The following is a 15,774-nucleotide window of genomic DNA, read 5'->3' as shown; positions in this document are numbered from 1 at the left end:
TACTAAAAACTATCAGTAAATATTTAAATATTTTTTATTTAATATCTTTTTTTATCAAGATCAATGAGATCTATTATGATTATATTGTTGTTATTAAGACTCTAATACTTTAAAAGCATCACTAGGAAAACTTAAGACCTCCAATTATGAATTGCACAAAAATAAAGAGAAAAAGAATGATATCATTCTCTTGAAATTGAGGGCAAAAATAATTTACTACATGAGAATATCTATCTTTAATTAGATATGAGATGCTACAACTCTTGTGGTGGGGAATTTAGTTCCCTTGCAACACAAAGAGTGGATGCATGAACAAAGGAATCAGAGGTACATAACCGCAGTGTAGTGCACATGTCACCTCTCCCTTAAATGACAGTGTGTTAAGATTAACATAAAGGATAATAAAGATTATTGTGGATGTAAATATGATAAGGAATAATGGCTAAGTTCTGCCATCTTAATTGAAACAGGAGTTCTACCATCAAACAACAGGAACTGTGAGATAGACAACTTCTTGAACCTCTGCTGTCATCAGAATCAACAGCTATTTCACTGTGATTGAAATGCCATTATTTTCCTAAGTGGACTCCAAAAAGTTCAGTTCATGTTTGTGACACTGACCATTATGGAGAATGTGGAAGACACACTCCTCCCCCATGAGATTCTACATCAGCCAAAGATAGAGTTTATTGGCAACCACCTTAATTCCAAAGTAGCAGACTATTTTCTTTTGTTTCTTCAACACAACATCAGTTTTTTCGTTTTTTTTCCCCACCTATTTCCCTATGTTAATTTGAAAATGTGATTTTAACTGAGAAGCCTCCACAAGTGTGCAAGTAGGTTTAATTCTTCCCTCTAATAGCAGATGTCGAATGGCATGCTATATCTGATGGTTGATATGGTTTATTTCAATCATTCATAGTCCTTATACGTTAGAAGTTGATATATGTTATCTCAATAATATGTGATTGATATTTGATTTTGTATTAAGAAAAAGTATTTGACCTAATAGAAGGGACAGTGCACACTTAAATAAATAGTAATGATTAGATAACTTAAGTCAACATTTTGTATTTTCAGACTTGATTAATCAGATTCAATATTAAATTAAAATTTCTCAACCCTATTGCTAATTTAAGTATCGGAGAGACTTTGTCAAATATGTTCCCAGTACAATTTTATAATATCACCTATTCAGTCTATGATATACTAAAAAAAAAAAAGAGATTGAATTTGCGTTATCTTCAAGGTTAAATAATCAAAATATCACCTCCCTTATTCTAATAAATGAGGATAAAAATTAGTTTTAATTATTTTCTAAGGGGCAGTGATAGTGATTCTATAGATCACATTTTCTTCATATGTAAATTTGATATTAAAATCTGAACTTTCTATTACATGTTCAAATACTTCTATAGATCCCAAGCAGAGAGATAATATGGACTAATATAATAATAATATGATCATAAGAGTGCTTATTGTTAATGGATTATGGATTATTTTTTTTCTTTAGAAACAAAAAATCCTTATACATCTTCAAGTGATGACAGTACAGTATGCCTTGGTGCATGAGTAGGAGTGATGGAGGAGACCAAAATCTAATCTTTGCTTCTGCTCGAATTGATGCCAGTTGTTACATAGGAATGCATTATTCCATCTCAAGGTCATGCCCTTTGAACAAATCCAAGTTGATCTTGTTTAAAGACTTGTGTCCCCTTGACATATTCTAATTCTTCCTCATGGCTGCCACAGATGTTTAGCAGACCAAAATAAAGTATGAGCAAGAAGACAATGTTTTGCAAATTATTCCTTCATAAATGGACATCCATTGTATAGTGAACTATGAGTTGCATCCCCACCTATAAAACACCTTTTTAGTCCATTTCACAAAGCTTGAAGCTCAAGGGAAGAAGAAATGAGCATCTGATGTGAGAATGTGCTTGTATGTAGCAAGACTATAATCAAAGTATGCTTTTATCTCTCTCTCTCTCTCTTCTCTTCTTTTGTTCACCAAACAATTAGACTTTTGTGCATCAAAATTTCTCCTCCATTAGCATTAAGTTTCATGCACATAAATCATGCAATCAGAACTCAACAGTGGAGTTACAAGAATCCATGGATCGACATCAGAGCCCACAGGTGCTTTCCTTTTTAATATCCTTTCAGTTCATTGAATGAAAAAAAAGAAAAGAGACATTTTTCTAAGCAGAAATTTATCCATTATTCAAGGTTAAATAATTAAATAAAAATCTAAAACAAAAGTTATGGATAATGTTCTGACTGATAATAAACTAGTATGAGAACCAAATGCACTGCTAGTTGTCTTGCAGTTGTAGAGTGCAGTGCCCAAAAAACACAAAGAAAAGAAAAGATAGATGATGATGATGATGATGATGGAGGAGGAGGACAAAAAAAAGTTAAGCTGACCTCCTCAAGCTCATCCACTGCCATATTTTTTTACTTGGCAATGAGAAGTAGTTAATTACCATCTTAATCCACATACAAACAAGTCCATAAGCTGTCATGTTCCACTCATTATCTTCGCTCAACTGTCTAAATCACCAAAGAATTAGCGAGCGATTAGCTTAGCTTGCATGCTACTACAAGCCTGACACACTTGTCTTTTAATCTTCTTTCTTAGTGAACTCATCCGATGATGTCGATGGTTAGGAACATTGTGGAGGATATCCTCCACGGTTTACGATTAAGCTGCATCCAACGACGCAGGTGGGACCCACCCTCCCGCCGGAACAGGGCCCCGCTCCGGGGGTGTTTTCGTCATTTACTTGAGTTGCGAATCCAGAAGATAGGTAATCCACGCTGCCCGAAATTTACCGACTTGCCACGCTTCACGCGCTTGCTGATCTCATCACGCGAGGCGTCGCCTTCTCACGCCGCACGTCGCTTTGATTCGAATCAGACGGCCGGAAATATCCCGCGCGTGCAAACTTACGAAGAGACCCCTAAACCTACGAATAATCCCCATGGGCGACCGGGTCAATCGCCACAGCTCCGCCGAGATCGACGCAACGGCCCCGGCTTTTCCGGAGGCCAAATTACTCATCTACCCTGAAAAAGGGTTCATTATCGCCAACAAAGGGCTATTTTAGTAATTTGGTGACCTGAGTTCCACATGGCGGATCGCCTTTTGCTACCCGCAACCCGCTTTCCGCAAAGCCGCGTGCAAAACGGTCGCCATCGAACCCGATAACCAAAGAAACCCATTAGCTTCCCCCGATTTCGTGTGAGTCGCGCACACGGTGCGCTTGTTTGTACGAAAATTAGGTGTATTATGTATTTAGTTCGTTGGTGATTGGTGTAACCTTACCCGTAGATGAGGTGAACGCTGATCTCCCCACACAGGCTCTCTCTCCCTCGCATCTGTTATGGTGAGGTTGCTTAATCTCACTAACGGTACCCAGATCGGAAGCTATTATATAACTCAAGGTAGTCGTGTGCGGGAGACTCACAGCGGGACCTAACGCTACCGAGTTCCCTGTTCACACTACGTCTCTCGGCCTCCTTGGAAATAGCCGGAGCAGTTAAGAGCTCTTCGGCTCTCGCTTTGTTTGATCGTCTTCTTTAACTCTCCCAAGCTTGCCCGCTGCTCTCGGCCTTCCTCGCAAACGAATCGAAGCAATCCGTTTGGGCTGGAATTCTCTCCCTTCCCAGGTGAATCACGTGGTTTCCGGCTCTGCTCTGCTTCGATTTCTTGCTCATTTTAGGGTCGTTCCTGTTCAATTCTTGAAGCAATCCGATGAATGTTGCGTGCGCGGGTGTGCGTGTGTTATTGAAGCGATAGCTGTTGATCTGCGATTGGGTCGCCGTTGTTCCGTGTGGGTTTGCGTCAAAATTTGATCTTGAAGCATGTCGTGGTCGTTGAATTGTAGTTTGTTTGATTTTGCTTGCTACTCTATGCTATCATTATTTCTTCTCGTCTGTCTTCTTTTTCCTTTCAAATGGGCCATTTCTATGCTGAGATTTTTGTTTCTCCTCTGTTTTGCTATCTAGAATACAAATATTTAGTTAGAGTGACTTCCTTGACATGAATTAGAGTAAATTGATTCAAATTTCGATCGTCTTTGTTGTGGGAAGTAGAGACGCAACGTACTTGGTTCAGATAATTCAGGGTGAAACAAACAAGACAAGCATGAATTATGACGGTTTCGATAACAACTGCAGAGTTGTATTTGCACCATGAGGACCAACCGAGAACAGAGAGAGCCTGTCAAGGAGCTCCTATGTCATTCATCTTATCTTCTAGTACTTAGGAGTCAGGAAGAGAGCGTGAAAAGCATTTATATGGGAATCTTCAGGAAACTGTTGATCGATGGTGGAATTGAGAAAAGGGATGGGCTGATATTATTTTGTCTCCAAAGGAAATGAAAACGAAAAATCTCCAAAGGCTAGTTTTGATCTATTGAAGTTGGAAGCAGTCAGAAGCAGGTGAAACTTCATAAATGAAAGAAACTTGAAAGTCCACAGACGTGTGACCTTTACTAATGACCTCAGATACCATTTCCTTCGTGCTGAAATGCTGGGGACTCATATTTGGTGGTAGTACTTCTGTTAGCTGAATCAACATTTATCATCTATAGTACTGCGTTTGACATAGAATTTCCAACTCTGTGATACTTTGATTGCTGAAGAAATTCTTTGCAATTACTGGGTTCATTCTTCTAAGGTTGTTTCTTGTTAACTTTGTCATTGTTCTTCTGAAATAGAGAATAATCTTGTAGGAGGCTCCATAACATTGAGACTAACATTGAAATATATATTTCTTTCTCCAGGCATTTTATATAGCTTGAATTCTGAGCACTATTAGAAACTTCTGGTTACATGTGTGTATACTTTAATTTTCTTTCTTAAATGCAGTCATTGTTTTCTGTCATCTGTTCTCTCAGAATGGTCAGAGATGAACAGCATAACAAGTCAAATACATCTTTGATGTTTAACTGATGTTTTCCTTTCTCATAGCTGATAAATAAATATGTTACAACATACTATTAACGAGTATCTTGGATATTGTTGTTTATAAGTCTGAATTTGGTGATCAGGAGTTTTGTGGCATGGCTGTTTGAACAAATAGCATCTAATTAGAATCATATGCAATTTGGTAAAAGTATTGCTCTAACTTCTAGCTTTACATGGATTATTATTGCACAAGGAACACATGTAGATCTTAGAGAACTCGATGGATCTGATAACATTGAGATTTGAGCAATACATCAAGGTCTTACGAGATGATAACGGGTGGAATGTATGTATCAATAGATTACAGAAAAAATGTAACTTGAAAGGATATAAAGAGGACTTTTCTGACTGTTGGAAACTACTCAAATGATCAAGTTAATACTGCTCATGCATGCTATTGTTTGGGATATTATAATGTCAATTGGCTTGCTAAGGTGTATATGCTCTAATAGGCTGTATTTTCTTTTAGAGGAAAATAAATTGCCTATATTAGTTCGAATATCATACCCACAAACCATTGAATTTCGAGACTCGCTTCTGAATGATATACCAAATGTGTGTTTTGGACTATAGTCAATCAGTAACGATTCTCTTCATAAAATTTCTTATTACACGCAGGTTCTGTTATGTTCTGAACAAATTTATTCATGCTATTAGGCACAACAGTATCAACAGCTTCAGTTTCCAGATTAGATAATGGAATACCGCTTCCACTGCACAGTTCATCATACAGAGCTGCAATCTGGCATTGATACGATGAAGGGTTAAAGTGTATAAGTCAGTATCAGTTTTTTTATGTCTGGTTCTTCTGATAGAATTGTCAAATTCTCTTTCTAAGAGGCTCATTGTTCCTGATCACAAGTGAAGAAAATTGTAATGGATGACTTACTTAATTCCTTCATATCATCTCCAACATGGTCAGATAGAAATGTCTCTTCAAAGGCATCATGGAATAATACAAGCATAGCTCAGACAAATGTCTTGCTTGCTGATTCCGTGGAATCATATGGAGAAGTGAAGAACCCATCGGTTTGCAGTGTATCTTCAAGTAATATTGTAGGCAATGCAGATGCTGAAGATTTAAATATGCACGGGCATGAAAGGACTTCTTCAATCTTATTAGATGGGAAGATAAACTATGGAATTCTCAAAGATCTATATTCTGGTGAAAGATTATATCACCAGATTTTACATTGTCAAACTTCGAATTCAGTCTCACTGGATAATGAGACTCAGGTTACAACTTTCTCACTAGAGGGGGTCACTGATAGTAACCCAACATCTGCATCATTTGAATCAGCATTGCCACATACCACACTGGCCATATCTAGTTCAATTGGGAGCACCAGCAGTGAACTATCTGCTTTTCCACTGTCTCTTGTAGATGCCCATTCGATTAACTCAGTTCCAATAGTATGGCCTTCATCGTACTCAAGTGTCTCTTCGTTTATTGGACATGGAAATTTGCCAGCTTTCAGTTATCAAGGACATGAAAACCATGATGACATATTAGGCAAAATAAGTCTGGAGAATGGGAAGTTTCGAGATGTTAAAGTGAGTAGCCTTTTCTTTAAGAATTGTGCTTAGATTGTCCTACTGACTGTTTATCATTAAGACCTACTTATAGATGATATGACTTTCCAGGATCAAAATGAGCAACACAATTTTTCTTCTTTCTCTGCGGGGCAACAGATAAATTTGATCCCTAGTGCTTTGCAGCCACAGAAGGTTCTCCAAACCAGTCTTTCTAGTTACTGCCTGTTATAGCATTTCATATGAGTCAATTTAACCTATATAGAATTGCAGGAGCAAAACGGGTTGCACTCGCCCTGTTTTCCATCTGGATCATCTATGATGGTATTGAGTAAAATGGCAGGAATGCAAAGCCCTCTACAGGTTTTCTGCTCAACATTTATTTCCTAATCTTTGTATATCGACATGTTTAGTAGCTTTTGTTCTTTTTGGTTGATGCATATGCTGTGCTTCATGATTCAGCCATCATTATTGTCTGAAAGGCATAATGCCAGCCATCATCAGATAAACACCTCTACTGGTGCCCAATCCCAAGCTGTTTTCGCTAATGCCAGTGGTTGCAATGGAGCTGCCAAGCCACGTGCAAGAGCTCGACGTGGCCAGGCCACTGATCCACATAGTATTGCAGAACGAGTGAGCATGCCTTTATATTGTCGTGTCTTGCACTGTAAAGTACTTGGTTAGCCTATGAAATTTGCTTTGACTTGGATATTTACTTGGTTGGTTTCACAATTTACTTCTGGACTCGAATATCTTTTGTTAATTTTTGTTGATGACATGGTTCCCATATCAATATTTTTCATCTGTAAGTGTCAATCATTGATGCAGCTCCGGAGAGAAAAAATTGCAGAAAGGATGAAGAATTTACAGGAGCTTGTCCCCAGTTCCAATAAGGTACTTGACCTTCATTTCTCCCTCTGTTCATTCTGTGGAGCTTGTTGCATGCTTCTTCCCTTTTATTTCAATAAACAACTATAAGGAAGTCTTATTTTCTCTGCAACTAAAAAAACGAGAGAAGACAACTCTTTAGTGCTATATTTATGTTGACTGCAATAATAAAATTTTGGCATTGGTCAAGATACAGCAAGACTAGAATTAGAATAGCTTTGATTATAAGGATATTTGAGTCCTTTGAGTTGCAGCAGCTGAGTTAATATTTTAATTAAGTACATGAGTTGAGAGTTGGATCAGGCTGAGTCAATTGTTATAAGTTGCAGTCCAACTGGAGCTTGAAGGTGATGACTGTTCACCTTTGCAATACCATGTCATGGTATTATGCTACTGCCTGTAGTACCACCGCTGTCCGTGTAACCATACAGGTTGTTATGGGAGATCTTTGCTGCTTCTAGTCAAATTCCATATTTCTGTATGCCAAGAAGAATCGTGATTTTGCTTATTTTATTATCTAGTTCTCATGTTTCTACAACAAGTTGTTTAGATAGTGCAGCATGTCTTTATCTACCAATGTGAATTAATAATTTTGAAGCTATAAAATTAGAATCTGTCTGCATATATTTGCCATTTGATATGGAAAATATCTCCTTTACGGACTCAAACCTTATATTATATAGGAATATCATGAGCTCTTTATTCTCCCTTAGCTGAAGAGTTGCTTGTAGCTGAAGCATGCACTTTTCCTTTTGCAGACTGATAAGGCATCGATGCTTGATGAAATCATCGAGTATGTAAAATTCCTCCAGCTGCAAGTCAAGGTTTGCACGTTTACAATATGTTAATTAGCTTTTTGTTTCTTTGCTTTTTTCCCTCATTTTTTTCTGCAATATGTTAATTGAAGGTTCTAAGCATGAGCAGGCTGGGTGCAACTGGAGCAGTTGTTCCCCTACTGACAGATACTCAAACTGAGGTTCTGTTTCATTGCTTTTCTTTTCTGATTAATAATCTGAACAGTAATTGCTTGTTCTCATTTTTCTTTATTCTTTGTTTTGGTCTAATCAACAGGTTATCTTTTTTTAAAATATAGTAGTAAAGATTTTAGCCTTTTTTTTCTTTCGATCGAACAAAGGTATGATTAAAATTGACTTGCCTTTTTCTTCAGCAGCAAGGTAGGGAAAAATTAATCCAAGCCAGAGTTGCAATCGACCACTTTACCATCATCTCCTTGTGACTATAGAGAACATAGAGATTAAGGAGTTCATTTGGATCCATTTCTTTATGCCCTTCCACGAACTGTCACCATAGATTTAGCAAAAGAATGTTTTATTGGTTATCTTCAATCATTTCTCGTTTCTGCAGGGCTCCGGCAGTCTGCTTCTATGGTCATCGTCGGTTGGGCAAGGAGGCTCTGATATATCCGAGTCAGGGGACAGCTTAGCATTTGAAAAGGAAGTAGTGAAGCTAATGGAAACTAATGTCACCACTGCCATGCAGTACCTTCAACACAAAGGGCTCTGCCTCATGCCGATTGCACTTGCCACCGCAATATCAACTCAGAAAGGCTCCTCCTCCACTTCTACCCCACCAGATTGAAGAAAACCCGTAATGAGCCACAGTTCCATGGACGGCAGGAGTTGCCATGACCATGATTGCAACACTGGCTGCAATGGTTCCATCGTTAAACAGGAAGCTCACCAAGCCAATGACAAGTCAAGAGAGCCAGCTGACGTGCTATGTTCTCCCTTTCTTTTCTTCTAATTTGTTTGCTGGTAGAGATTTCAGTTTGCTGATCAAAGTGTTATTGGTTGTTCTAAGTTACTACTGACTGATGTATTAGACTTTCTTGTTGAGGATGTTACAAGTTTTATTCATATACATACATGTTCTTACGTGTGAATCAGACTAATAAAATTTGCTTCCCAATAGACCAAGTAAATTACTAGATCGATGTCATCTCTAACTTTTCTAAGCTTCATTGATTAAATTATTCTTAACTCTCGAGTTAATCATCTACCTTCTTCCGTCATCATCCTACTTAAAGATGATTATTATTAATTAGAATGATTGTAGAGAGTTAAAGACTTACGAAGCTCCCAAAAAAAATCAACCTAATTGGTTGCTTCACAGGGTAGAAATCTAGAGAACATGTTCTTGGAGTTGCAATGGAATCTGCTCTTTGTTCACACTGATTCTTTTATTAGGCGAGTAAAATTGGAAAGGAAGAAGCATATTTCTTTTTATTGACATACAACAATGCGAGAGTCATAAGACATGCAGCTTTCTCTTCCTTTTTAGACGAGAAAGGAAACAAAGATCAGATGTGCTTCTTCTTGATGGATGGTTTTATCTCTAGGCTACTGCTGAGATCCTCCTGCGTCGGCCAGAATCATCAACTCCGGTGGAAGCATGATGAGGAAGAGGAGCCTTCGACCTCTCCCTCGTCGACGCTCCGAGTTCACTCCTCTCATCTTGCAGGATTTGGCGTTGACGGCATTCCTCGCTGCAGAACCCCTGCTCTCCCCTGCCCTAATTCAACTACAACCATCAATCTACAACACCACAACGAGAAGAAGAAGAAGAAGAAGAAGAATACCTGTACATGTACACATCCTTGTGAAGACTGAGCTCCCTTTTGCAGAAGCAGCAAGCTCTGAGGAAGCCAAACCGTGGTGGCGAAGCCATAGGCGTGAATGTGAATGGCTTCAACAAAGACTTGATGACGACATAGTTGGATGGTCGTCCCGAACGGTGTATGAGGATACGAAGGCCTTCGTATTTGGAGCAGTCGAGCTCTGTGATGGCGGCTGCACTCTCTGGAGCCTCACCACCTTCTTCCTCCCCCAGGTGGAAGATGCTCTCGGTTCTTGGGAGCATGGTGGGAGGAGAAAGCAGGGAGAATCGAGGGGTGGGAACGGTGGAGCCTCTTCAACCTATGATGGATACTTAAAACCGTTTCTTGTCCACAACAGGATCCATCACCTTTTCCATGTGACAATGTTAGAATCCATTTTATGTAACATCACTATTTAATTCTATCATAAATGTTAGCAAACCTTTGAATCCATTTAGATCACAAGGGTCTAATTGTCAAATTTTGATTATGTTTTTTGTACAATTTTTTGTAAAATAATATTATGTTTCTATGTTTTCAACGATAGCATAATATTTTTGAACTCTGTGTTAATTATAAATACTTTTTTGCTATGTTTTTTTTCTCTGAAAAATATTATAATACAATATAGATCATAAGGAAAAGAGACTTAAAAAAAAGGGGGGGGGGGAAGGAATAAGGAATAGATGAGTGAAGAGTATTAGGTAAAAAAGAGAGAGAGAAAATTCTGATGCTATTTTTCTTTCAAGAATTGGGCCATTAATCTTTGATGAAGAACACGGAGAAAAGAAGTAGTCCTGCTGATATTGGCCAGTCAAACTGATGGAAACAGAAAGGGAGAAAAGCTTGCAGAATCTGTGGAATATGTTGTGCATGGCAAGCGAGGCACTCCACATGCAGCGGAGATGGCATCATGGAGACGAAGTACACCCAAGCTGGAGGCATGATGCTCTCATAAAGACTACGTAGAGTCCGTCTTCATCGGTGTGTACTCGACCACCCTAAATGCCTCAAATGCTTCCCTACAAAGTACAGAACATTATGCCACAGAGAGAGAGAGAGAGAGAGAGAGAGAGAGAGAGAGAGAGGGAGAATGAATTGAGTCCAAGTGAAACTGATGAGGATTAACACACATCATCAATTTAATCTAATTATATTTGTAGGTCGAACTCCATCACATGACCTGTCCTAATGCTAACGTCGCTTGTCTGTGCCCTTCCCTTGTTCATCCTCTGACAAAACCCTCTGTTGTCCTCGGTGCAGAAAGTGGAACAGGAGGGACCATGGCTCCGTTCCTTTCTCCCCACCTCATGCAACTCATTCCTCTGTCCAGACGCGTGTGCAGGGCAACATCACCTCCATAGTCACCATGATTTGGAGCTCACCGAATAGCAATGGTCAGAAGGTTATCGAACGATTAAATGCCCCGGGGGTAGGTTTGCTGCACTGACCTTCCACATTAATTGCCATGATTGCACATCTCAATCAAAGTATTTCACTGTGTAAATATATATATATATATATTTCTAGCATCTAGTTTCAAATACTTATCAAGATGTAGCATTTGTTCTTCATAAAAACATTCTTATAGCTTTATTTGACAGAAAAAATGAATATTCAGATTAGACTCTTCATGGAGCTAATTATATATTTTCAATAATATCTCTACTCTTTTTTCTTTTGTTTTATTATTTACACCATGTGTGATGTGTTTGCAGTTCCCTAAAAAAAAATAATAATAATAATAAAGCAGTGCATTTCCATCATGATGTAGATATGACGAGGTGCTGTTCACATCTGCTTTCCGTCCATGGGAGGGAGGTTGATGATGATGATGATGAAGCACGATTTGATTGAGGTGCTTCCTTAGCCTGTTTGGCATCGCCCCCTTGCCCTCTCTCATCATCACTCACTCCTGTTTGAGAGTTATATGCATGACATTGTTGGTCATGTTTGTTCCTGTAGATATTTCCTCATGCATTGTAACATGAAAAGGAAATGCATGACAATGATGATGATACAGTTTGACAACCGAGTCATATGCTTGTCACAATTCAATTCTATAGCAAGATGTGAGGAGGATAGTTCGATCCTTTTAGCTTTCTTTCACTAAAAATTATTAGGAAAAATAATCAGTAAAATTAAGAAAAAACATAATCCAAAACCATGATGATGACAGCGGCAAATATCCCATACATAATATTGTCTTTTGAGATCTTAATCCATACAAAATAGACTTCAAATAGCATCTTAATCACTAATAGTGGCACAAAATAATCCACAGACATATGGAAACTCGAATTTTCCTAATCTTCCTAGTGGGAGGAGGGGCTATATATTTGATTCATGTTGAGACTAAAACAACAATTCAATGTTGCACAGAAAGAGTGCAATAAGGTCCACATCAATGGCCATATATCATGGGGCATATCATCATAACCACTATGGTTGGAGTGTTAGCATCAATCAATGTCATATCATTTGAAGTGACTGTATGCTTCTTTAATGTTAATCAAACCACGTTGTGCCTTTATTCGTGATCCCATGGAGTTGCAATCTACCTTTTTCTAGATCTTTGATCCAAACCACAAAAGCTACAAATTCTCGACTAGATTTTGGATCATTTCTGGAACCTGAATTAAGTAGGTCCGATGGATAGATTGGGCTGGCTACAAACTAGATCGAAACTTATGATAAAAGAACAATTCTCCTCCTCCACCAAGAGATTGTTTCCATTTACAATGATAGATTTGTATGGTTCATCAGAAATTACTATTTGTGGCATCCAGAAAGGTTTATAAAAGATAAAAACTCTGCCAATGTGATGACTCATTAATAATGGGATGTCCATTGAGATTAGCATCCATGTATTTTATAAGTGAGTGGTCTTTTATCAGTGGTTGAAAAGGGCAAGGCCTTAAAGACTGTAAACATGTCCATGGTTGAGTACAAGTCAACCTTGTATTATATTAATCAGTAGCAATCAAGTCAATTACATATATATATATATATATATATATATATATTTAATGTTAAAGAATACAAGAGAGTAATTTTATTGTAATACCAAAAGTTGTCTTCCTATTACTACTATCAACTCAAAAGTAATTTTATTGAAGTGTTTGTTATTGTATGATTAATATGGTGCATGATCAAGTATGCAACTGATTCAAGAATTAAGTGACTGCTAGATCTTGATGTCATCTCTTTTCATATCTCAAACAATGGGAATAGAAGACTCATGCAACAGGCAGACTAAACCAACACACATTATTGGCAACTTTCAAAGGAGGGGGTATTCAGTGTGAAGAATAATACAAAAAATACTCCAAAGAAATCAAAATTGAGTGGGTTTGAATTCCAAATAGAAATTTGCAAGTTTATTTGTGCAGATTTACATATTAGCTTATCAAAGAACACAGTGCTGTAAGTGTTCTTTGATAAGCTAATATGTAAATCTGCCTATTCTTTAGATCTTTTAATTACCTAAGAACATGTACGCAGTAAGATAAACCTTCGTCCTTGCTGTTAAGTTAGATCAAGCTTCAGATAACACGACACATTCACAACACTTGCAGTATGATTGCAAATCAAACTGCTATTCCTCTGATTAGTTTTTGCAGACAAAGTTAAGAGATTGCAGGAAGGTATGATGATGATGAATATTCAAAAAGGAACCTAATTATGATGGCAAGACTTCAAAATAAGAAGACACTTATTAAGGTATAGAATCTATCATTCAGTACTCATACATAACTATTATACCTGTCTGTCTAAGGCATATATGTTTCAATCGACCTCAGATCAGGTGGGAACTCCATGAGGGGGGTGGGGGGCAGAAATAATTTGATTTGCATGGCTGCACACTTTGTGTTACAACATGGTTCGTATATCAAGGTAATAAATATTGCCTATGAAATGCATTTGATCGTAAATCAAGCTAATTAACTGTCAGCAGATGATACGTAGGAAGAAGATTTCTAACAATAGCAGATGAACCTCAGTAATATCACAAACAAATACTTAATATCGATGCATAATCAATCATATGCCTATTTCTACTTGTAAAAAATCAGCTATCCCCAGTGCATAAGATCATGCATTTGGAATAACAAATGCCCATAAATTCATTATCAGTTGCATGTTTCTGCCTACATGCAGCGAAACATCCTTCTTCCATGATTCATTATCGGAAAACCCTAGCTTAGATGTCCTTGAGTTGTACTACCACAAGGCAACATGCTATGTTTCTTCAAGTATATAATACATAAACTGGATAATATGAATAATTCAAGAAAAATAACAATATAATCGAAGAATTCTTCACTGTTGGAATCAGATCGTGCATGCAAAAGGAAACCCTAATCCCTTGTGCTCATATATCGAAGAAGAAAGGATCGGTGTCATCCCATAGACAAGAAGCCACGGCATCGTAGTCGTCGTAATCCCACAATGGCGACGACAGTAGCGGCGCCGAACTCGAGCTCGCTGTAGTCATCACCGGCGGCCATGACCGGGACAAGCTCGAGCTGACCGACCCGGCCAAAGTTCTGATCTCGTCGAAGTTTGTGGGATCGCTACAGCCGAGATGGTTAGCGCCAGCCGCTGGTGCTCCGACCTCCACCCTTGGCGGTTCCGCCGCCGGGCCCGGCGCCATGATCGTGCTGTCGGTCGTGTTGGTGGTTAGGAAAGGAGAGATGTTGTTGGGTGGCAACGATGCGATGTGGAAGTGGAAGCCGGAGGGACGAGGGAGTATCGGTCGGAGAGTGGTGGTGAAGGAGGAGGTAGTGGCGGTGGCGCCGACGTGATGCGCGGCTGCAGGGGTAGAGGATGTTTGGAGGTTGAGCTGCGCTCGTGGGCCGTAGAGGACGAGCGCCGCCCGGTCGTAGGCCTTGGCGGCGTCCTCGGCGGTGGTAAAGGTCCCCAGCCACCTGCGAGTCCGCTTCCTGGGCTCTCGAATCTCCGCCACCCATTTCCCCCAACTCCTCTGCCGCACTCCTCGGTACCTGAACCTCCCGTTCTCCGGCCCATCCTTGCCCTTGCCCCTCCTGCTAGAACTAGCAACGGTGGTGTTGCTACTGCTGCCGGCGCACCTTGGAAACGAAAGCTGGTACTGTTCTATTGGAGAATTGAGCTCGTTATGATCCATTTCGACGCCCGTGCGCGGGGAACGAAGAGCTTCGGAGATGAGAGAGGAGCGCAGAGTTCAGTGGGAGTCCCTCGGGCTTTGATGTCGTTGGGTGAGAAGGGCGGTGGTCATGTGCAGCGACATTAATATAGCGTGGGCAGTGGGAGGGGTCAGTCTTCACTGCAATGCTGAGAAGCTGCAGCAGCAGCAAATCGATAGCCTCCCTTTGCCTCGCTTGGTTGGAAAGCCACACAAAGTGGTTTCAGCTACTGAAGAGCTAATACTGCAAACATTGCAGCCATGGAAAGGAATAAAGAAACGCACCAAGCGCATGATTGTTAGATTACGTGCTCTTTTTTAATGGGATAAAATATATAATACAATAAATTGTATATCACTGTGATATTCGGATCGACAAGATAGTACCATTGTAGATCAAATAATTTTTTTTTTCAAATAATATCGAAAGGAATGCATCAGAAATATGATATATTATTATTTGATTTCAATCCTAGTATAAAAGTTTTTCCGCGTTACATATAGCAAAATCACAGATTTTATGCTTGCAATTACTATTAGGTCCTAGGTTCTTGAGATTAAATACTTAGATCTATTATTTGTTTATGATGTTTCA

General features: G+C 39.0%; 2 protein-coding genes across 2 annotated transcripts; one reads left to right on the top strand and one right to left on the bottom strand.

Annotated features, from left to right (window-relative positions):
• Positions 1-3,455: 3,455 nt before the first annotated feature.
• On the top strand, positions 3,456-9,290 carry LOC103998284 (transcription factor bHLH68). Its single transcript, XM_009419715.3, has 9 exons — positions 3,456-3,672; positions 5,593-6,528; positions 6,619-6,702; positions 6,781-6,870; positions 6,970-7,140; positions 7,336-7,401; positions 8,154-8,219; positions 8,303-8,371; positions 8,761-9,290. Exons 2-9 carry the CDS (start codon positions 5,851-5,853, stop codon positions 8,992-8,994), a joined length of 1,458 nt encoding a protein of 485 aa, XP_009417990.2. The 5' UTR covers positions 3,456-3,672; positions 5,593-5,850; the 3' UTR covers positions 8,995-9,290.
• Positions 9,291-14,387: 5,097 nt separating this feature from the next.
• Positions 14,388-15,161, bottom strand: LOC103998323 (ethylene-responsive transcription factor ABI4-like). The gene has a single exon (XM_009419767.2). It carries the CDS (start codon positions 15,159-15,161, stop codon positions 14,388-14,390), a length of 774 nt encoding a protein of 257 aa, XP_009418042.2.
• Between the last annotated feature and the right edge of the window lie 613 nt (positions 15,162-15,774).

The sequence above is a fragment of the Musa acuminata genome, chromosome BXJ2-9 (genome assembly GCF_036884655.1).
Source record: "Musa acuminata AAA Group cultivar baxijiao chromosome BXJ2-9, Cavendish_Baxijiao_AAA, whole genome shotgun sequence".
In the NCBI taxonomy this organism is placed as follows: Eukaryota; Viridiplantae; Streptophyta; class Magnoliopsida; order Zingiberales; family Musaceae; genus Musa; species Musa acuminata.
Note: the sequence above shows the minus strand (reverse complement) of the source record. Positions and strands in the feature narration are given on the sequence as shown.

Excerpts from the sequence above, each read along its gene's own strand:
- LOC103998323 (XM_009419767.2), bottom strand. The coding sequence starts at position 15,161 with ATGGATCATAACGAGCTCAATTCTCCAATAGAACAGTACCAGCTTTCG.
- LOC103998284 (XM_009419715.3), top strand. The coding sequence starts at position 5,851 with ATGGATGACTTACTTAATTCCTTCATATCATCTCCAACATGGTCAGAT. Across the intron at positions 6,529-6,618 it reads GGAAGTTTCGAGATGTTAAA|GATCAAAATGAGCAACACAA; the intron begins GTGAGTAGCCTT and ends ATGACTTTCCAG. Across the intron at positions 6,871-6,969 it reads GAATGCAAAGCCCTCTACAG|CCATCATTATTGTCTGAAAG; the intron begins GTTTTCTGCTCA and ends TTCATGATTCAG.